The sequence below is a fragment of the Pseudorca crassidens genome, chromosome 10 (genome assembly GCF_039906515.1).
Source record: "Pseudorca crassidens isolate mPseCra1 chromosome 10, mPseCra1.hap1, whole genome shotgun sequence".
NCBI classification, from domain to species: Eukaryota; Metazoa; Chordata; class Mammalia; order Artiodactyla; family Delphinidae; genus Pseudorca; species Pseudorca crassidens.
Window position 1 is genome coordinate 22,004,115 of NC_090305.1, and position 23,995 is coordinate 22,028,109.

Sequence of the window (23,995 nt, forward strand, 5' to 3'; positions counted from 1 at the left end):
CTGCTCACATTTCATTATCCAGAGTGAAGCAAATGAGTCAAATCTGTTATCTGTGGAGTGGGGCAGTATAATCTTACCCCAGGAAGAGGCAGTAAATACTTTTGAATAATAATAATTTATCACAACTACCATCCAATATTGTTTCTCATTTGCCAAACTCGGGATTTTTCTTTTAAAAAATTTTCTTTGTTGATCTCCTCCTTGTCTGTGTTGAAAATATTCAATTTTGTGGCTTTTAAGCTCATAGTTTGGGAAACATGAGTATCAATTTTGGTAAAGATAAGCTGGGCTAGTGTGGGCGCTGTGGAAATTCAGTCAATATAATCTATTGTTGCTATGTATTTGGGATGAGAAGTAGGAGAAAGGATGAAAGATGAAATTGCAATCAATTAAGAGGAGTAAGAACAAGGTAGTTCTTGACAGCAGTCTCCTGTATACCCAGATAACACTCATCTGGGACCCTGATTGACAACTTTGCATAGGGCTAATAGTAAACACCACCACAATCAAGATGGAACATTTCATCACACCCCAGAATTCCCTCCACAATAACTCATTTTTACTACTGTATTCTAGCTGTTGAATAAACACAGTACATTTTATTCTGTGAACAGACATTTGGGTTGTTTCCCATTTGAGCTTTTATAAGCATTGATGGCTTTCCCCCACCTTACCCACTTAAACACTGCATCTGAACATGCACCAACAAAACAAACTTATCAACTTCCAACCAAACCACCCAGGATCAGTTTAACAAACCTAACATCTTACTGACCCCCTCCCTTGCATTCAAATTCTAATTCCACCCCTTGAATTCACTTCCCTTCACTGATGAAGTCTGTCATTTTAAAGAAATTATTCCCCTCCTGAAGTCATCCTACCATCTTAATATCCTAATAAAATGCAATAATGAAAAGACATACAAAATACAAGACAAATTTTTTAATATTAGAATGAACAGATTTAAAATTACATCTTAATAAATATAACAAATATAACGGGGAAAAATAAGAGAATTATAAAAACTGTACGCTTTTGTTTACATATAGGCAATTTATATAGAGAATTGTCAATTTAATCATAACTTTTCACACTTCCATAATGCCTATATGTATACTTTGAATTAAAACCTTATAAATCAGTATTTTAAAAATTTAATGTGATAAGTGAGCTTGCTTCTTGCTTGTTAATTTGTCTAATCTAGGTTGGATTGATGACAATGCTACTCTCAGGGGATAATGTATATTTAAACTGTTTCTATGTTTTGTTTTAATAACACTTAATGTAGAGAAGCCAGTCTCACAGAGGTATGTTGAGGGGAACAGAAGAAGAGATTTTAAAGCAATCTCAGCAAGCTCAGGATATTCATTTTTAACTTTTATCCAAAATGAAGCAAGTGATGCTGTATTTTCAAAATTCATTTTCAATCCTTCATCAGTAGCCAGTTTCAACAACTTATCCTGTAGGGTTATAGTTAAATTTAAATTATCTTTTGATGAAAGAAATGGATTTTGTATCCATGAATTTCCTATGCGTGGATCTTCTTTTGATGGAAAATACAATTCAAAACAATCTAACAAATTTGTAAGATGTTCATTGACAACTTTTCGCAGATATGCAATATCAAGATCATTACCTACTTCACTGATAACTGTTGTTAAGTTATGGAACATGTCATAACAATCTGTAGAAACTCTTTTTTTCCAAGCTTCTAACTTTTGTTTTTGTCCTTCAATCTTATCTGCCATTGAAAAACATGTTGCATTCTTTCCTTGCATGCAAACATTAAGATCATTAAAAATACTGAAGATATCAGATAAATAAGCAAGTTTGGCTGTCCAATTCACATCTTTGAAAAGTTGGGACCAAACTGGTTTCTTGCTTTGCAGAAATACTAAGAGTTCATTTCGTATTTCAAACATTCTTGATAGAACTTTTCCCCGTGATAACCACCGTATCTCAGCATGCAATAACAGTTGCTTATGATCAGCTTCCATATTATCACATAATAAAGAGAATAATCTTGAATTTAACGTATTAGATTTTACATAATTCACAATTTTTACTATGTCAGTAAGCACACTATTTAGTTCAGGTGATATTTTTTTCATAGCAAGACTTTCTCGATGAATGAAGCAATGTGTTATTTTACATTCTGGTGCAAGTTCTTTAATCTGGGTAACCACTTCAGAATGTTTTCCTGTCATTGAAGCTGCACCATCAGAACACACTCCTACACAAAACTTAAATTCCAAACCACATTTATTGATAACATAATTCTTCACAGCTTCATACAGTTCTGAGCTAGTTGTGTTTGTTGGTAAAGAGGCTGAAAAAAAGAATTCTTCCTTTATATCATCATCATGTTCAAACCTCACATATACTAAAAGAATTATCATGTTAGCAATATCTCTGCATTCATCAAGTTGCAGTGAAAAATACTTGGCTAGTTTTATTTGTTCTATGAGTTGGTCTTCCATATCATTTGCCAGTTCCTGAATACGTCGTGCTATGGTGTCATTGGAAAGTGGCACTTGAGCTACCTTCTTTGCTGCAGATTCACCCAACATTTCTAAGCAAACTTCTTTGATGCAGTCCTTCACTAGTGTCTCGGCAATTGTGTATGGTGTTTTAGACTTAGCAACCGGAAGTGCTACTTTATAAGAAGCCCGCAAAGCACTAATGTTTATGTGAGAAACATTGAACACCTGCTTTGGTTGGCTTTTCAATTCAGTACTCTTTCTTTCAAAGAATTCTTTTGGCTGTGAACTTATTTCTTTATGTTTTGAATATAGATGCCGCTTAAGTTTCGATGGTTTCATTGCTTCATTAGCCAGTACATCTCCACAAATAATACACTGTGGTTTCAGCACTTCACCATCAATTACAGCTACAAAACCAAATTCAATATATGAGGGATCGTACTTCCGAGTAAAGCTAGTATGAACTCTTTTGGTTTTCACTTCCTCAGGATGACTTCCATTGTTACCAATTCTTTTACTACTACTGCCATATTCAGAAAAGGTATGTCTTTTCTTCACAAAAAAGTCCAGTGAAGCTTGTTTTTCCATCTGCAAATTAGAATTAAAAATAAGTAATACAAATTTTACTTTTGTCTTTAATAATGTTAAACTAGAAATCAAAAACTAGGCTCACATCATCAAAAAGCCTACAAATAATAAATACTGGAGAGGTGTAGAGAAAAAGGAATTCTCCTACACTGTTGGCAGGAATGTAAATTGGTACAGCCACTATGGAGAACACTATAGAGGTTCCTCAAAACACTAAAAATAACATATGATTCTGCAATCCCACTTCTGGGCATATATCCAGAGAAAACTCTAATTCAAAAAGATATATGCACTCCACTGTTCATTGCAGCACTATTTACAATAGCCAAGATATAGAAGCAACCTAAATGTCCATCAAAAGATGAAAGGATAAAGAAGATGTGATGTATGTATGTATGTGTGTGTGTGTGTATATATATATATATATATATATATATATCAACATGGATGCACCTAGAGATTATCATACTAAGTGAAATAAGCCAGAGAAAGACAAATACATGATATCACTTATATGTGGAATCTGAAAAAAAAAAAAAGATACAAATGAACATATATCCAAAACAGAAAGAGACTCACAGACATAGAAAACAAACTTATGGTTATCAAAGGGGAAAGAGGAGGGGAGGGATAAATTAGGAGGTTGGGATTAATATACATACACTACTATATATAAAACAGATAACCAACAAGGTCCTACTGTATAGCACAGGGAACTATACTCAATATTTTATAATAACTTATAAGGGAAAAGAAGAAAAAAGAAAATATATATAGAACTGAATCACTGTTCTGTATACCTGAAACTAACATGATATTGTAAATCAACTATACTTTTAAAAAATTTTAAAAACCCCAAAACTAGGCTTGATTAAAAATATAAAATGATTTTTAAATTAAGTTATAAAGATAAATAAATACTTACATTTTCTCAGAGTTTTATACACTTTTGGGTTACAGCCGACAAGCTAATCATAGCATATCACATTTTTTTTTTTTTTTTTTTTTTGCGGTACGTGGGCCTCTCACTGTTGTGGCCTCTCCCGTTGTGGAGCACAGGATCCGGACGCGCAGGCTCAGCGGCCATGGCTCACAAGCCTAGCCGCTCCGCGGCCCGTGGGATCTTCCCGGACCAGGGCACGAACCCGTTTCCCCCACATCAGCAGGCGATCTCTCAACCACTGCGCCACCAGGGAACCCCTATATCACACATTTTAATATGAACCTATTGTGCTGACTAATGTAGAGCTGCTACCACATGTGACTCACCTTGAGAGTTTAACACCCAAACTGAATATTCTATTTGAAAAGATGAGTTCATTAATCACGTGCTTGGGCATTGCAGCAATGTCAAATTGTTGTAACTTTCCAAATACTCTCAAATTTGTGTACTTACCTAATTATGGACTAGTATAAACAGTTTGCAGACCAGCACTAGTCTGAAGAACAAACTCTGAGTACCACTGGCCCAAATCATGTGTAACCTTCACATTTCAAAACACTTACCTGAACACATATTAGCCTCATTGGTCTTATTTCACACTCTGCATTTAAATCAGAAAACCAAACTCTTTCCCAACACAAATCCATATCTCCCAACCAAATTTATCATCCCCTGCCCTTCCTAAATATTTCTTCACTTGACCTGAGATGCCCTTTCTTAGCTTACCCCTCAATCCAAACTCACATATAATTAAAACCAAGTAACATTAAATTCATCTGTCCCCAAATTTATCCTTCTATAGAAACATACCATCATGCATACCATTTATCCCCTAGCTTTCTCATTCCGCTAAGAAATGCCTGACATCAGAAATAAGTAAGAGATACTACTGTTTTTCACCCCAGAACAATAAACAAAGCAGCATCCAAGGTTATAACTTCCAACTTGAAAAAAGGAGTGGAGGGAGGACATTAAATGTAATTGGCCTTTCTTTGGAGAAAATATATACAAGATGGCCATAATTGTGCTTTAGTATGCCATGTCAAAAATTTCTCACTCATCATGGTCACAGTAAAGTATGAGGCTCTTCCCCTGCTTTGATCTACAGCAGACACTCAAACTCTTACCCAGTCTCCTACTTTGTCTGATGAAAATGGTGTCTCCGATGGCTTTAACATTTTGGAGGGTTGAACAGTCAAACTTCTTGGAATCTCGTCATGTTTCCTTTTCATTGTTGTGGTCTCATAGCAAAGACTACAAGTTATTCTATGGTGATAACCATCAGTCTCACGTTGAGAGGGCACTCCACAGATTGCATGGACGTTTCTATCACATGATACACAATTATTAACACCTGTGCATTCTTTTTCACAAACTACACAAGATAAAAAATTCAGTCTGCTTTCAGGAGGAGTTTTTTGGGCTATCTTAGGAGAAATAGAAAGATTTTCTTCAATATCACTACTATCTGTTCCAGTCTCAATATTTTCTTCATACTGGGCTCTTAGAGTATTTTCTAATTCCTTGTCGGCCTGTTCCAATTCATTTTCTGTGTTCAGGCTGGCAATAAGTTCTTCAGTTAGCTGAGAATGAGACAAGCCCAGTTTAGCTTCAGAGCTAAATGTACCCTCACATGGAGTCTGTTGCATGCCTCTGTGATAGGGTTGATTTTGGGTCATCTGAATAAACCACAAAAATTCAGCCCAGTGTGATGAATTGTTAGTTTGCATCCAGGAGATAATCCGGTTTTGGATATCCTCATTAGTTTGATTTATAGAATTTAGACTTTGGCAGGGCTGAGGTTTCCCATGGACAATTTTCAGTTCTGGCCAAATATAACTAAGTTCACTGACAATCTGCCTTGAAAATTCCCTCCCACTGTCAGACTGTAGAACACTGGGTGCTCCAATAATTGTAAAAATATCTAAAAGAGCATGTGCAACCTCTTTAGGCCTTTTAGATTTTAATGACCGCAAAAAACTCAACTTTGTACGAAGGTCTTGATAATGCATGATAAATTTATACTCCCCATCAGGATTCAACTGCATGTCTATAAGATCTACTTGGCATCTTGAGTTAACTTCCTTAATTGGCTTCGATGCTAGAACTTTCTTGAGTTTTGAATTTTTCTGTTGGCATGGTTTGCAGAGTGTCAAGTATAGCATTATAACTTCTTTTGTGATGTTCTTGTATTTTGCTTGTAACTCTTTTTCCATGCGGGTACGTCCACCATGTCCAATGCTGAGATGTGTATCATGCAGTATGTCAAATAAATCCTCACTGTGTAAATAATACCGTACTTTATCTGTTTCCCCATTTACAGCCTCAATCAGCTTCTCATGTCCCTGTACCAGGATCACATCAAATCTAGCCAAGCGACGGTAGTCAACTGATTCTTTTTTTGCCTTGGCCTTAGCCTCTTTCACTTCCCTTATTAATTGACAGTACTTTGCTTTAGAAAATATCTTGGTATTATTACTCTTGTTTTCCAGTAACACTGCTAAGCTTCTGAAGAACTTTTCTCTCATGTTTTCTGGTTCGATTTCTGCTTCATTAGTATCTAAGCTACTAAAGTTATCATCACCCATGGTTTGAGACATCATGGAAAGCCACAAAAATGACCCTAAAATATAAAGAAAAAAATCAGTTAGACTATTTGGGAATATAATTTAAAATATGTATATTGCTCAAGTAGCCACTAGAGAGAGCTGGGAGTACAAGTAGATGCTATGGACACACAAGAGGGGGAATACAATTTTGGTTAGGGAGTCTACCTTTGGAGGAATAGAGAGGGTAAATGAAGAACTCAACCCAGGAACAAAGAGTTCTGATATAGTAAAGAGTAGAAAGCCAGGATGTGACTTTCCAGAGCAGTATCCAGGGTTAGCCTTAAAGTAAAGCACTGTTTTATGTAAAACAGGGAGCAAACTGATGTTATTATTTTTTCATTTATTTATTAATTACACAAGAACATTTTTTTTGGCTAGAGAAGTCTCAGAAATACAGTCATAGATATTTTTAAAGCCCCAGACTATACCATATTTTGTTTTATTCAGTCAGGTTAGCTGTTATAGCAACATTTGGGGCTGAAGTTTCAACATCATATATTTGCATGAGCTCCTTTTTGGTGCCTGTGAAACTCTAAACCCAATACCAATAATCTTATTACTGATTTTAATAAAGAAAGAGTAGCAGATGAATCTGAAGTAGTGAAAATGCTCTGACTTAATATAGCATATTAAAATAAATGTTTAGAATATTCATAATAACAGAAACACTTAGAATAAATCAAATTTGGCTAGTCTTAAGGAAACTATTTTGAAAAAATCAAAAAGAATAATTTGGAATTAGCATATCACCTCTAAAGTCTTACAGCTGCTTGGAAAAAATACTTTCTCTCAAGTCAACGTTGTTTATACTACCAATTTGCATAACAAATGTTGAATTGGTAAATTTAAATCATTCTCAAATGTTCATAACTTCCAAAACTTCAAATTAATATGTTACTGTGTGTTTTGGCCTCACTTAAGTCTCAATGGTTCCAACAAGACTTCCTTGATCATTTAATTTAAGCTTACAGTGAGTTCTCCTTTCTTGAAGACATAATTTATTCACAACACAAACTAGCACTGTAGCACTTTCTTCTTTAACTGTTTCATAGAACTAACAAGATTGTAAGTTTCTAAAGAAGCAGGGATCACTTTTTCCTCCAGTATCTTTTCCATTATCTAACACATTACTACATAGAAAAGTGTCAGATAGGGAATTCCCTGGTGGTCCAGTGACTAGGACTCAGGTGGTTTCATTGCTGTGTGGTCCAGGTTCAACCCCTGGTCGGGGAACTAAAATCCTGCAGGCCAAGCCTTGGGTGTGGCCACAAAAAAAAAAAGTGTTGGATAAAAATTTGTTAACTTTATAATGAGGATGACAACACTCACGATAAGTGGTATTTCAAAATGTGACTGAAAAGACCATTATATAGATAGTATTTCTTTCCACACTGATACATTTTGCATCATGCTATGGAGCCATGAACATAACAGAAGGTAAACAAGGATAAACTGGGGGGAGGAAAGAAATACGGGGCAACGTAAATGAGAACCAGAGCTTCAGAATATGTAATCTGAGAATATGAGCTTCAGAAATTAGTACAATCAATGTTAGTAGGTCTAGGATAAGCAGAGAATAAGGAGTTGCTAGGGTTATAAGAAAAGAAAAGAAGAAAATTATATCAATTATACTTAAGCCTTTGGGAAAAGACAGCTACTCCATAACTAGGCCAGCCTGTGCTGCTGCCTCCACCACACATTACACTGTTAATAGTCCTTAGATCTCTAGTGGACATAGACTTCAGAAATTCCATTTTCTTCAGTAGAATATCGAAGTAGTATTTCCAAGTCTTAAACAGTCATATGTAACAAGAATTGGGGGCAGAGGCTACAGAAATGGGACCCATGTCTACATTGACAAGTGATCAGCATTTACATACAGAGGCATCTCTGATTTATCTATCCATAGGTACTTAATTCCATTGCAAAATATCCATGAAAAATCTTGTGTTCAACTATTTTTTACATTATTGCATGACTGCTTAATTCAACTTCTTTAATAGCATTCCACTACACTCGTTGACCCTTCCTTCAGCCATATTCAGTAGAAGCTGCAATGGAATAAAATTTGATAAGATTTCTATGAATGGACCCTTCCTTCCTCCCAAATCTCATCCTCCTTCCAAAGACTAACTTATCCTCACCATTATCTTGAAGTGCATGTGGCTCTGGAGATTCACATTCCATTCCGTCCTCTATAGTCTGGAGATGGGTACCTAAGGACGCCTTTGCAGTATCTAGAAGAGTCATTTCTTCCATAGGAACTTCCTGCCCATATGTGTCCTGTGGGACCTGGGGATAAACAGGTACATTTGGAAACTAATATAATATTAATCACATCACTGCACAAACCATAGCTAAACTTCAAAACATTCTTCTACTGAAACAGAATGGATATAAGAAGAGAAAAAAGTCTTCATTGAATTCTTAAGAGGAGTGCAAGATAGAATAAGGAGAGAAATAAAAAATGCTGGGACGAATCAAGCCAGAGCCATACAACAGAAACTGTCTGCATTGAACAGGAGTTGATATGCATCCTTGTGGTTTCTGTTTTGGGGAATAACAATGGAAGCACATTAAAGGAATCTTTCCTAATTTTCCTCCTAACCAGAAGAAAATTGTAAATGGGTTTCAGTGTGAGCAATTAAAAGTAAATATTTGGGGGGTATGCAAATTATCTAATAGGAACTAACTGAACTGTTAAACTCAGGAAGAAATCTGATAGTTGTTTTAGACCAAATGTGGAAAACATTAGCCCAGTGTGTTATGGATGGGAGAAAAAAAAAGCCAATCAAAGTGGATAACTGTTGGGTGAAAAGAAAACACTTATCTGTTCCTTACACCAATGATCTAGTACTCGGTTTATAATTAAATTTACCCAATTGTCCCCATACATACAGTTAACCCTTGAACAACATTGGTTTAACCCTTGGGTGACTATCTATAGGCGGATTTTTTTCAATAGTAACTACTACAGTAAATACTACACGATCCCTGGTTGGTTGAATCGCATATGCAGAAACAGATATGGAAGAACCATGTATAGGGAGGACTATTTTCAACTGTGCAGAAAGTCGATGCCCCTAACCCCTCACCCTCATAGGTGTTCAAGGGTCACCTGCATTTTATGTTTGCTTTTTTTAAGTCCATGATCCATTCAATATTTATACATTGTTTTTGGTTATTATATCTCTTTTTCTTCTTTTAATCTAAAATCATTTCCTGACTTTTTTTTCCTGGCATTTTTATGACATTAAATTTTGAAAAGTCAGGGCTACTTGTCTTATAGAATATTGCACATTAGGGACTTGCCTAATTGTTTCTTCACAAGTAGATTCTGGTTAAACTTTTTTTTTTCTTTGTTTTTTGAGGAACAAAAACCCAGTATTTTTAATTTGATCATTTTTTTTCTTGCAGAGCAGTATTAACGTCCATTACACCTCCAGCAGCAATGCCTTCCTCGGCCAAGGAGGTGGGTTACGGATGGAGCCGAATCTTGAAAGCACCCGAGCCTCAGCCTCCATGCGACTGCTTGGCAGCAGGGAAAGAACATTTTTGGAAGAATACTACGTAAGTAATGTGTACTTACTGTGTCACATCACAGGTTACATTAAGTTGTCAAATTATTTTATTGTAGATAATGCTAAATTTGATTACTTAGTTAAGGTGGTAACTACCAGATCTATCCATTCAAAAATACACTTTTTCCAACTGTAATAAATAATAATTGGTAATAATTTGGAACTATGCAAATATCTTATTCCCCAATGGTTTTAATATTCATTGATTTCTGCTTGTTATACTGGGGGTTGCAAAATGGTGACTTCCTACTTTTACAATTCCTTCCACATTTAATAGCTAGCAATTTTCTGTAAAGAGCTTTCTGTTCATCCTACTTTGGTGTCTGTCTCTCTTTCTGAGTATCACTATAGACTTATTTTATAATCCATTCCATCCTCACTCACTTTGATGCTCAAACTGTCTCAAATTTGGCCAGTGGGAGCCCCCTTGATCTGGCACCTGCAACCTTTTGACATGACCCCACTAGTTTTTGTTTGGTTTTGGTTTTGGTTTTGGCACATCCAAGCTTTCTAGAATAAACAATACAAGGACCACATTGTATTCTCCCTGTCCCAGATCTAGTTCAACTGTTTTTTTTTTCCCAAGAAATTTTTATTCATTTTAGAGGACAACAATGTTTAGTAGCAAAGATTGAGTAGTAGTAGGCTCATTTTTAATAGGTGTCATCTCCTCTAGGCCCTTTCAAGGATAAAGCTGGTAAATATATTTTATAAAATAACATGAATTCAACTCAACTTCAATACCTGTAGAATTTTCCTCACCTTTCCATCTTCCATATTAATATCTTCCTTCTCCCACAGTTAAAAAAAAAGCAGTTCATAACAATGTATATATATTATTTACTCATTGGCTCTAAACTACAATAATACAAAAGAGTTTCAGAATCAGTATGCTTTGTGTTGTAGAACACTTCCAACAACATACCTACTAAGTAAAGTTCAATATATCTTTGCAGCTTTACAGGCCCATAGACAGTATCCTGCTAAAAGTATATGGTCAGAGTACTGTGGTCAAGCCACCTGAATTATTATTTTCCTCTGTATTACTATGTTAATTTGATATATTGTTGAGTTCATTTGTTTCTGTTTTTATCATTTTGAATTTAGTATTGTTTCTTAAATACTGAGAACATTTACATGATGTAAAAAAAAATGAAATATGTATCCAGAGAAGTCTTGCTCATATTCACATAGCCTGCATTCTACTCTCCCCCACTCCCATAAGAAACCATTTTTTGTTGTTGATGCTTTACCCTCTGGTTTTTTTTTTTGCAAAAATAAGTAAAAACATTATACATACGTATATACACACGTCTGCATGTATATATTTGTGTGTATATAATACATATACAAATTAAATGCAAATGTGTGTATACTTATTTTTTCATATTGTATAGTAGTTTACACCTCCTTTTTTTTCACTTAATATAAAAATATTATCTGGAAATCAGTTCATACCAGTTCATAGATATCTTGCTTATGCTTTTTTTTGTGTACATAGTACCATTATATTGATGCACCATAGTTTATTCAATCACCCTTATACGAATGGGCATTTAGGTTGTTTACAATATTTTGCTTTTACAAATAATGCTGCAATGAAAAACTGTGTCTATGTTGTTTCTTACTTGTATTTTCCAAGCAAATTCCCAGAAGCAGTATGGCTGGGTCAAATCGTAAATGCATAAATGTGTGTTAGATGGTGCCAAAATCCCCTCCATAGGGATGGTACCATTTTGCACTTCTACCAGCAATATTCGAGAGGAACTGTTTCCCCAGTCAGGCCAACAGATTGTGTTGCCAAGCTTTTGAATTTTTGCCAGTCTGATAGGTGACAAATGGCACCTCAGTATAGTTCTGATTTGCTCTTTTTATGACTGAAGTTGAGTATCTTCTCATAGCCATTTGTTTGTTTGTAAAAAGAAAAAAGAAAAAAAACTGCTCATGTCTCGTGATTATCTTTATTGCATTTCTGTTAAGGAGATTCACTTATACCTATGACATATTTTGCAAATATCTTCACTAATTTATTATATTGATTTGCTTGTGGGGGTTTTTTGTCCTGCATTTAAAAAATATGTTTCATGTAGAAAAAAAAGTTTTTGATATTACTTCTAGATTTTGAGTAATTCTATACATTCAGATTATTTTAGAAGTCATGCTTGTTTTCTCCTAGTTCCTGGATGTTTAAAATTTTATATATTGATCTCTGACACATTTAAAGTTTATTCTGGTTCTGGAATATGGTATGAGGTATGGGTTTCATGTGTTTCTTTTTGAAATGGCTACTTCTTTGTCCCAACACCATTTACTTAAAACACCATTTTCCCCACTGTGATTTGAGATGGCACATATATTGTGTACTCAGTTTTCATATGTGCTCCAGTCCACTTTCATACTTTCTATGGTTTCACTGATCCAGCTATTCATGTGTCAGTACCACAATTTTACCTAAAGAGGCTTTATGGTATGTTAGTATCGAATGAGACTATTGCTCTCTTCTTTACTCAAGTTTTTCCTACCGATTCTCTCACGCTTATTTACACATATGAATACAGTTCAGTGTTTTAATCCTTTTCAAAAGTAAGCAATTAGTTTTGTTTTCTCCTAACACAGTAGATAGAAATTCATTTTCTATTGTTTTCAAGTTTTGGGTTCTAAGCAACACAGATATCCTCCCTGGCTATAGATGAACCTATAATATAGTAATATCTCATTGTTATTACCTATTAAGATAATCCCCTTAGAATTCGCTTCTATGGACATTGGCTGGTTGGCTGTGTTCCTCAGCTTCCCTGGGTTCTGCTTGCTTACTTCTTCTTACTTCCATTAGAGGGACTAGTCCAAGGTAGGTAGGCCTGGTCTTGGAAGGAATAGGAGGAATTCCACTCTGCCTTTACCACAAAAGTGTAAAGGGTGCCTCTGGATGGCAAAAACAAATTACAAAGCTGAAATTACTTCAAACTGGTTATGAAAGTCATTTGTCTTTCACTATATGATTCCCAGATTTGATTTTTTAAGATATCTAATAAGAAATTTTGGTCATAAAATAGTGGAGTAAATATGACTGTATTCATTAGAAATGCATGTATTTCCCAATTAATTAAAACACCTAACTTATAGTGGCTTAAACAAATAGGGGTTTATTTTTGTCATATGCTAAGAAATCCAGAGGAGGGCAGTTGCTGGCGTTGATTCACATACCTAACACTTCTGTAAGGGACCTGAGTTGTCTTTATATTTCTGCTCTGCCATTCATAACATATTGGTATTCATCCTCACGCTTATCATCATGTCATGGTCACAAGATGGCTACCACAGCTCCAGATATCACATCCACGTTCAAGACAGGAAGTGGGAAAAGGCAGAACTAAACACATCTGTGCCATTTTATAAGGAAAATTAAAGCTTCTACAGAAATTCCCAAAAAATATGCTTATTTCTCTCTGGCCAGACTATGATGCATGGCTAACTCTAGCACAAGGAAAGCTGAAAATTATTTAGTTAGGTACATAGCCAACATGAACAAAATCAACATTTTTTAAGCAAGAAAGAAGGGGTGTACAATAGATACTGGGTTGGCAGCTAAAAGTGTCTGCAACAATGGCATTTCCCCCTCCCTTCAGAAATCACACAGAAACAAGAAAAATGAGAAACATTTATGCAAACTTGACATTCAATAAGACTAGAAGATTTCTATAACCCTGAGTCACATGAAAAACTATCAAGTATGAGCAGAGCATAACCCTGAACATTACCCAGGATTGACAAAACACCAAGTTCTACCAATGGTTGCATTTTTCAACAAAGCCAGAAGAGGAAAATTTTAAAGTAACAGGTACATCCTAAGGGAAAAAACTAATATTGTTTATTTGAAACAAAGAGAAAAGGTGTGCTGGCTAGAGATAAGAGACTGCCTGTACAGGCATCTATGCGGTAACATATGAACTCATGAAAAAACATGCTTTCTGCAAAACTGCACAAAAAATAACAGGATTTATGGAGAAAATAAAGTTGTAGGGTAGACTATTTAAATTCTACACAACTTTGTCAGGAGAGCATTAATAAAACTACAGAAATTCCAATAAAAGTACAAGTATAGTCAAAAAGACATTAAATAAATGTTACATTAAGTATAGGATTTTACTTTGAAAGGTGATGGTATCTTGTTAGAAAGAGGTGTAAGGAAAGGGTGAGGCAAGGGTAGAGGATATCATCATCAGAAGTTCAGATGGACAAGCATTTGCACACTTTCCAAGAAATGTAGTGATATTACAAAAAATATAATGACGGTTCTGGCTCAACATCTTGTTTTTATTTCTTTGATATTGGCTTATAAAAAGATATGTACTTTTTGCTGCTTAAATATTTTCTTTCTTTCATAAAGAAGCTGCTAACATGGCTCCAAACAGGACCTCATGCCACAAAGTAAAATCCTGCTGTGTTCTGCATCATTATCTTCTACCCACTGTTACTGCTTTTCTATCATACTTAGAGCAGAAGATAACTGAGAAGTGAAATGCTCTTGTGGGGTAGCTTGTTGAACTGCACCATCCTCTTAAACGCTTCCATTTGAGCCTCAGCATCTAATTGTTGTGGCTCTTGTGTAGAGAGAGCCTCTGCATGAGATTGCAGCAGTTCCTCAATATCTTCACTCTCAACTTCTTCAAATCCAACCTCCTTTGCAAGAGCAATACAGCTTGCTTTGATTTGAGGGAGCTCTTCTGAAGGTTCAAAGCCTTTAGAATCATAAATTAAATCAGGGAGAATCTTACAACACACCCCATGCAAACAGGCTTTGGTGACATCATTCCAGGCCTCTACAAGACTATCAATTGCAGGTTTAATGCTCTATCAATTCCAGAATTCAAAAACTGTGTGTGCATTGTCACCCCCTGTTGATCCAATAAACACCTTGAATGTTATCATTAAATAAGCTTTAAAAACTGTGATCACACCCTGAGCAGGGAGTAAAGTAGTTGTATGAGGAGATAAAAAGAGAACTTTAATATTTGAAGGAAGTTCAGCAACTGTCGGAGGATGGCTTGGTGTATTACTGAGAATTATAAGAATTTTGAAAGACAAATTGTTCTTCTTGCAATATTTTAAGAAATCATCTACAAAACATCACCTTGACGATAAGTAAATACCTGCCCTGTCATCCAGCCTCTCTTGCTAGACTTATAGCAGTCACCCAGGCTAGTCTTTACAATTCCTTTTAAAGCTTGTGGGTTGGCAGACTGATAAATCACACAAGCTTTAGCTTTAAATTCCCACTGGCATTCCCACCCAGCATCACAGTCAGTTGACCTTTTGTAGCCTTAAACACCGGATCTTATGATTTCTCCTTCAAGATACAGGCCCTTGAGGCCATTTGCTTCCAATAGAGACTAGTTTCATCAAAATTAAAAATCTGATCCAGGTTATAGCCTTCTTTATCAAATTTCTTAACACTCGGGGAAATGTCTTTGCAGCTTCTCTGCACTCACAGCTTCACCAGAGATCCTAATAATGTGGAAACCATAGCAGTTCTTGAAGCCACTAAACCAGCCACTATTTGCACTAAATGAAGGCACTTCTGCAGGATCTTCCACTTTCTTCTTAAGGTCTTCATGTATTGCTAAAGTCGTCTCTTTAATTTTGAGAAAGGTTACCTCTGATTGCTTCTTCCTTTGGTATAAAATCCAAGCAAATGTTCCATTTCTACCGTTTCCTTATGCCTTCTTCCAATAAATTTTGTAGCAATGGAAGCTGTTCCAGCTAGATAACTTTATTTTCCCAGCATTGTCTCTAATTGTTCGTAAAGTTGACTCTTTTATTTCAGTTGCACACCCAGTGTCACATGTTCTTTCATTTATTTCAAAACATTTTATAATTTCGAGCTTTTCTTCAGTTGTTAAATCTTTTCTTCTTTTGTGCTCACTAGCATAAATTTTATCACCAGCATGCTTCTATGGCACTTGCAAACCCCCTTCCTTGCTCATTTTCTGGAATACAAAAAAGTTTAGCAAAACATGCACCAAAATGGGAGGGAACTATGCACATAAGGGCTTCCAAAACAGAGACTGGGGCCAAGAGAGCCAAGAGGAAGGATATGGAAGTGGATGGACATTATGCACTGTATGTCTTCACAACTTGCTGCACTCAGCTACAGTCATATACTTTGTATTCAGCTGCTCTTACTTGGTGGCCCAAAACATCAACTTTCTGGGAAAACTCATATATAAGCCGGCACAATTTCAGCACTATATTGACTTATTTTCCTATTTACCAATCTCACATGAAAGATTCTGCATTCCAGAAAAACATATTTTAACAGATCAGACTGTATACATACAATGTTCATACTCAAAAAGAATTCAGATAAATGTATAGATAGTAACATTATAGAAATGTAACAGTGTTTGGCAATATCCATAATGTTCTAAAATTACAGTCACAGAAAGCAAGTATATTCTCTTAAAAATAACCTCCAGTGTGATGGGAAAAGACAGAATACTGGCTCACATACCAACAACTGCAAGTACTGAAAAGTATCTAGAAAATGATGCAATTAATCTCTTCACTGTATAGATGAAGTCATCAAAGTCCAGAGAAAGTGTGTGTGCCCAAGATTATACAGCTAATTAGTGACAGAGCCTATCATAGAACCCAGATCTTATGATTCACCATTTCCTGATATTTCCATTAAATTAGACTACTTTTCTATTTGTCTCTCCTAGAAGGTATTCCTTATATTCCTGCACTGATTTGCTTTCATATATGGTAAAAGTAGCGGGGATCGTAAGAAGAGATAGCTACCTTAATCTCACAGTCACTAAATAAGAGATATTTTCCATTTGCAAGCAATAGACCAAGGTTTCCCATTTGGTTAAACCATCTCCTTACTAGGATCAGCTATCACTGACATGCAAATTGTTATCCCAGAAGCATGAATCTATTCGTCTACACCAGTGATCAAATAATAATGCCCAGAACCAGAATTTGCAGCCGTCAGTGTGAAGTTAACCCCACTTACTCTACCTTGGACCCACGCACTCAAATTCTTCACAGAAGATGGCCCCTCCAATTTCTCACCTGCTGTCTAGGTTCATCAAGCTCCCTCTCCAAATCTTCCAGCACAGTCACCACCTCCTCTCCACTCTCAGGATGATGCTCTCGCACCCAAGCCTGGAGCTCCTCAGGCAGGATGGTCAGGAGCTGCTCCAGCACCAACAACTCCAGGATCTGCTCCTTGGTGTGCATCTCTGGGCTCAACCACTGACGGCAAAGTTCCCTGAGTTGGCTCAGAGCTTCCCTGGGTCCGGGAGTCTCCTGATAGCAGAACTGCCGGAAGCGTTGACGAGAGAGTTCCCTGGTATGAGACAAATCCTTCTGTCGGCAGGATTCCTGATCCCAAATAGGGTCTTCTTCTTTAACCTTTACTTTGATAATCTCCCCTTGTTCCTCTGAAGCCTGGCCAACCAAGGCTGGGAGCGCCCCCGGGGCTGCCGCCATCCTTAGCTTAGAGAAAGGCTCCCTCCAACAAGGGTCTAGGCAGATTTTCCTTGAAGGCCCCAGTCAATTCTTGGTCAGGAAGGTTTTCGATATAAGAAAACCCTGTTGACCAGAAAAATTATAGATGCAGCTAAAAAAAATTTGTTTAGGTGACAACAGGGCAGTTACTCGAGCAATTCCATTGAAAGTGAAGCCATTCTCTGACAAGACGGGAAACTGTGAGTACAGTTTCTCACTAAAGTTTCTTCACTGCACTCACTAAAGCTCCAGGACCACAGATTGAGCGGCAGGTTACTTGCGAGACAGAAAACTGGGGAGACTTTGGCCCTAAATAAAGCCTAGATATACGAGCTCCACCAAGGAAACCAGACAGGTCTCTCCGAAACCGGCGCTCCCTGTGGTTCAGGCCCGCGTGGAGAGGGCGAAGGGCTCCTACCACACGGCTAGCCGTCTGCGGAGGACGCCCGATTGTCGCCGCGCAGACACAACCTTCCCTCCGCCTGCACTTCCCTTCAGAGAAGCTCGGACCCTCTCGCGCCACGCCAGAGAGATGGGCCGCGGGCTACACTCCTGGCCGACGCAGCTGCTCCCACGTTCCCGCCAGGCCGGGGGAGCAGCGCTCACTTCCGGTCCGCTCTAGGATTCCAGGTGGTGCAGTCATCTCGGTGGTCGTGGTAACGTTGGTGAGCACCCGGAGGCAAGTGCTCTGTAAACTGTACAGAGACTTAACTCCCGAGTTACCCAGTTCCCGGGTGAAAAGAGGTTCACGGTGTGAGTAGCGCTAGTGTAGAGGCTACTCTGGGTTGTTGTTTTTTTTGTCACGGTGATAAGCCGTCGCTGCGCTCAGACCCGCAGTAGTCACCGCCGCGTCCTAAAACAGACGTAGAAGAGCATCCCTGAGCGAATGCCAAGTCAGCGAATTTGTAGGCTTCAACCGGCCTTTTCTCGTTAGATTTGGGCCACTGTCTCCTTTCCCATTCACCGTAAATCAGACTCGAAAAAAGAAATGTAAGATCTAGTTCCTTCTTTCCATTTTATAGATGGGAAAAATCAAGATCCATATAGTGAGCTTCCCCCCTAACGACAGGAGTAGCTATTCCTGTGAGCCATGCTGTAAACAGTCCTGTGAAACTGGCCCCAGAAACCTAACAAGGAAAATCTGGACGTGTTTTCAGAGTCTAACAAGTCATTACAAGTGGGCAACCAGGAAATTCCCGCCTGGCTCATGCTCCTTCAAGGCAGTGTGCTCTGCCAGGCAAGGTATTCGAAGATGCACGGAGCAGGCAGTGCTAGAGTGGATGCAGGTAAGCAAAGAGAAAACGCTGTTTCAAGAGGAAAAGGCTGTGGCACGGGTGGATTCTGCTGGAGGTCTAGAAGCCTAGGAATCATTGCAAGTGTCAGCCTTAATTCCTCTTCCTCCTCCCCACCCAGCTTGCCCCCACGGCCTTGTTAAGAGCGCTCAATAAATAATAGATGTCTGAGGAATATTTGTTGAATTGCTGAATGGCTCCTTTTCCCCATTCTCTCTATGCTTCTACTTTGTTCCCTGTTATTACTCACATTTTGGCATTTCTGATTCAAGAGACTTTGAAGGATCAGAAGGTCTTTTTTAGAGATCTCTAAATCAAAAAATTTTACCTTTGAGGTCTGTAAATGGTCTTGAGTGAGTCGCTAAACCCAGTGAAATTGTATATACAATTTTTGTCTATGTGCACGAGTCATCAGATCATCAAAAGGACTGAGATGGAGCTCCCCATTCATTTTCCTAGCCACTATTGACATGTTGCACTTATCTTTTGTGGTTTCCCCCTAACCAACTCTTAACCTTTGCAGTCAGGGATTCTATCTTCTACATTTTTTCATTTTCTGCATTCTGTGATCACCGCCATACTGAGCACAGGAGGCAGTCAGCATGGAGTAAACATGACTTCTAAGTCCTCTACTGAAGGGCATTAATTTTTTTTGTAGATTTTTCACTTTTAATTACTAAAGTGACTATATCTCACAAAAGTGAACAGACAAAAAGTGAGAAGCTCCTTGATTCCCAATTCCGCTTCTTAAGCTATTTAAAAATGTATATATAAACTCACAAACTATGACTCACAAAAATTAGTTCATGCTATATATTACAATTCAGCAAATTTCTAGGTTGTGTTTATTTGTTTTAAACTTAGATTAAATCCTCTCCAGAAACTGCCAAACCAACATGTGGGTACCTACATCTATCCCATTCTTTTTAGTATATTATTTCCGTTGAATGGATGGGCATATTTTCAAGTTTCTGATATTGCAAAATATTACAGTGAACAACCTTAGACATATATTTTAATTTTTTAATTGTTTGTATTTCTGTAGGATGGCTTTTTTAAAGAAAAATTGCTGAGTAGAGATGATTTTGATAGATATTGCCAAACTGCTCTTTGGAGGGGTATTTATCATGAGTTTCACTAAGTGTGTCAAGACTGCTCTCCAAGGCCCTGGAAGGGGTCGCCCTGTATGAACATATGTTTTTGTAAAATTTGCAAAAGTATATTATAATGGAAATTAGTTAAGACTGCGACCTCTTTTTATTCCAATTTTTCCTCAGATACGTTATATATGCTTTAGAGTAGCTGTATCTGTTGAGAATGTCTATTCTTTTTCTTAAAAAGGACCCCCTTGTGTCCTTTTTAAGAAACTTGTGTAAGTTTCAGACTTCACAAAATCTGGATCCGCCTCTGCTGGTCTTCCGAAAATTAATTTATGCTCCCAACAGAAGCAGAAGAGAGAGTGCCCGGATTGCCCTGAATGATATTTTGCCCAATGCCTCTTCCCCAGCGACAGTAAAGCGTCAGATTTCATTATCAGCGTGGTCTCACTGAAGCTTGACCTAACTCTTCTGGGTTAGAGCTATTGAAAACTTATGAACGAAATATTTAACTATGATTACAGACGGAGGTTTACCTTTTCGGTTGGTCCCATGGTGTAATGGTCAGCACTCTGGACTTTGAATCCAGCAATCCGAGTTCGAATCTCGGTGGGACCTCTCTTGGGGGAACATTTTATAGTTCTTGGGATCATATCTGAACCGGAAAGAAAGCGTTCCTCTGCTTTACACATTTGTGGTCGTGTGCAATCGTATTGGATTCTACGACTCTGTTCAAACAAAAGGACAGAATACTTCTCCTGGGAACTAACGAATTCTTTAAAATTAAGCTTTCCAATCACACAAAGTTCAATAGCAAGGAGGCTGACTAGAAATGGTCAGCCTCCCAGCAACCTCATGAACTTTTCAGGGCTCGGGCGGAACAGCTCCAGCAGCGCAATTCCTTGATGGAGACCGCATCTCAAAACCTCCAAGGTACCAAGGCCTCCTCGCCGCACCCGCTCCTAAGCCTAAAACCCCACGTGCCGAGTCGCCGAGCCTCGGCCGGGAGCGCGCTTTCTCCTTCCGGGGTCACTTCTCACCTCCTCTTCCCATTCCCATTTCACCGAGACAGTTCACTCTCCTCTGCCTTCTCTCATTCCTTCTTCTCGTTCTCATCACCCACCCCAAATGCGAAGCCGGCTTGGAAACTCCTCGAAAGCCTGCAGCCGCGGAGCGCGCAGTTCCTGCCGTCCAAGCAGAAAAACTCACGTCTCTCCCCGCGTCTCCCCTTTCCCGCGGTCGGGCCCGCGGGAAATGGAGCGAACCTCTGAACGCGACCTCCTCAGAAAGTGCCAAACACCTGCACCCGAAGCACCCGGGAAACGGTTCTATGGAGCTGAGGCTCAGGGTCAAGAAATGTCCCCCTGAAAAAGTACTCTGTGTGTAGACAGAGATCACGTTGGAGACAAAGCTGATCAAACGTAGAAAGTCCAGTTAGTTCTAGATAGCCACTCATTTGCCATTAGAATGAGAAACGTAGGCGAGTGGGAGGAAAGATTTCCTTCAGCTGGACAGGAACTAAATTAGGAGGAGACAGGTATCTATGTTCTGTACAGATTAATCTCTTCTATGTCATAATAGGCAACCCTTAAATCCAGTGATCTATTTTCAGGTTCCTTCTTGCTTCAACATTTTAATGTTCTCATATGTAACCAAAAAGTAAATCAAGTCCTACTCTCACCAATTCCAGTAACTCACTAAACTATAAATATTTCATTGACTCATATTATGATTTACCATTGGTTACACAGAGACTTTGTAACAAAGTAAGGTTACTAAGTTTATGAAAACAGATTCTTTTGTTTCCCACTATGAGCACTTGATTGTATCTCTACGTAGATGGTCTGTGATGATGCTAATTGCCAGGGGAAATAACATTTTCTGCTTGGAGTGTTGCCTTAGCAGGTGTGGTCCTGTCTTCTTTCAACCTTGTTGATGCTAGTATGATCAAAAGTATCCTCCAAAGTATCCTCTCTTTTCTGAACTGACCTGATAGCCTTCCTGGGGTGGGGAGTTTCTAACTGCATTCTCTCCAACCAATGCCACCTCCAGCCTGTGGTTCTCAGACATCTGCAGCACTAACATCCTAACCCAAAGCCAAAACCTCAAATAGACTCCAGAGTTCCAACCACCCTCCTGGAACTTTAGGAAATGACGTAACAAAAGGGAGAACCACTTCATCTCAAATACTGAAGGAAAATTAATGACATAATCATTATGGTCATATTTGGCATCAAGGACCCATTTGTCCTAGCTCAAATTCAGTAAATCAGACATTATTCCAAGCCTCTAAATTACAGTAATGAAACATACCTGGCTGGAGGAGGTACCTGCACTCAAGTGACCCAGGGCTGGAGAGAAGGCCAAGGAACAGCTGATATAGGGAGGCAGAACCAGTAACAGACGCATGAGAGGCTGGGAGAGCATGTGGACACTTCTGTAGGGACCTTATCTGGTCTGTGGATCTCCCATTCTTTAAGGAAGCTGAAGGAATCCCTGTGGATATTAACAAGGACTCCCTCCTTGACCAAACTTGTGTCAAGCTCCTCTGAGCCCTCTTACAAACCATCTTTCGCCTGCCCAGCCCAGTTTTAGTAAAGAATCCTGTTGATTCCAGTCTGGGCAAGAATCCCGCTAAGCCAGTTTATCTAGAATCCCCCCAACACCCTTGATGTCCAGTCAAGTTCCCCTTCCTTCACTCTTGATATTTAATCAAGTTTCTTTCAGTAATTTTCCACCCAATGACTCCTTACTCTGCCCCTTTGGTTAAAAATCCTCAGCTGCCTCTGTTGCATTCCGAATGGAGTTTAATCTTCCTGATTGCAATAGTCTTAAAGTCTTCCTTGTCTGTTTGACTCCATCTGGTGCAATTTTTCTTTCACAGTTTCCTCAAAGAACTGATAGACACATCCTGGGAAAACTGCTTTTTCAGAAAAGAGAGCTAACTCAGGATTTGAGGGTGCAATAAATGTAGAGAATGTGTGTCCAATGTAGATGACTGAATTAATTAATGGTAGCCAATTTCCTGAGGATATAAAAACAGATTTCAAAATTTGTCCAAGATATGAGGATGTGGCTGGTAAAATTGAAGGCAGGAGCAGATTTCCTGGGCTGAACATTTACAGAAATAAAGAGCATTCTGGGTGATTGGATGTAATACATAGATACCTCAGCCAGACACAAAGCTTTAAGATCAACATGAGAAGCATCTGGATGCTTTATTAAATTACAGATTCCAGAGCACACTCCCTGAGATCATAATTTAATAGATCAAGAGTGAGGCCCAGAATTCTTCATTCACAACAAGCACTTGAAGCAGCCTAGAGATCATACTTCAAATACTGCTCTCACCTTAAAAAAATAAAATAAAATAAAGCAAAAAATATTCTATCTTTATAAATGTAACAAATATTTTGTTGTAGTAAAAGAAATGAAAATTAAATTGCACTGCAGTATCACTATCACCTACTAAAATAACAGAGAAGCCAAAGTTGACAACATAGCATATTGGAGAGGGTGAAGGGAGAAAGAACCTCAGTCATCACTGGCTGGGAGTATAGATTAATAAAATTCCTTTGGAGGGCAGTTTGGCAGTAGGTGTGAATATTTCAAATGCACATATCTTAGGACTCAGCAAACTCCTTTCTAGAAATTTATCTTGCAGTATTACAAATGCACATATTCAAAATTACATATACATATATATGAATAACTTTATACATAAATGTTATTTATGTATAATATTCTCTCTGTATAATCTCTCTCTGTATAATATCTCTCTGTATAATATTATATATAAATGTATAAAGTTATTCATTGCAGCATAGTTTGTAAAAGCAAAAGATGGGGGAAAAACCTAAATGTCCAATAGAGGGCTGGTTAAATAA

General features: G+C 37.9%; 1 protein-coding gene and 1 non-coding gene across 2 annotated transcripts; one reads left to right on the forward strand and one right to left on the reverse strand.

Moving 5' to 3' along the window:
* Window positions 1-622: 622 nt before the first annotated feature.
* Window positions 623-18,387, reverse strand: SCAND3 (SCAN domain containing 3). The gene is made up of 4 exons (XM_067752246.1): window positions 17,282-18,387; window positions 8,768-8,915; window positions 5,142-6,637; window positions 623-3,071 (listed from the first exon to the last, which is right to left on the reverse strand). The coding sequence occupies exons 1-4, from the start codon at window positions 17,699-17,701 to the stop codon at window positions 1,155-1,157; spliced, it is 3,981 nt and encodes a 1,326-aa protein (XP_067608347.1). The 5' UTR covers window positions 17,702-18,387; the 3' UTR covers window positions 623-1,154.
* A 2,267-nt stretch (window positions 18,388-20,654) lies between these two features.
* Window positions 20,655-20,726, forward strand: TRNAQ-UUG (transfer RNA glutamine (anticodon UUG)). The gene has a single exon. It is a non-coding gene; the product is annotated as a tRNA-Gln (tRNA).
* Window positions 20,727-23,995: the final 3,269 nt, after the last annotated feature.

Excerpts from the sequence above, each read along its gene's own strand:
- SCAND3 (XM_067752246.1), bottom strand. The coding sequence starts at position 17,701 with ATGGCGGCAGCCCCGGGGGCGCTCCCAGCCTTGGTTGGCCAGGCTTCA. Across the intron at positions 8,916-17,281 it reads TTGATGAACCTAGACAGCAG|GTCCCACAGGACACATATGG; the intron begins GTGAGAAATTGG and ends GTTTATCCCCAG. Across the intron at positions 6,638-8,767 it reads ACATGCACTTCAAGATAATG|GGTCATTTTTGTGGCTTTCC; the intron begins GTGAGGATAAGT and ends TTTATATTTTAG.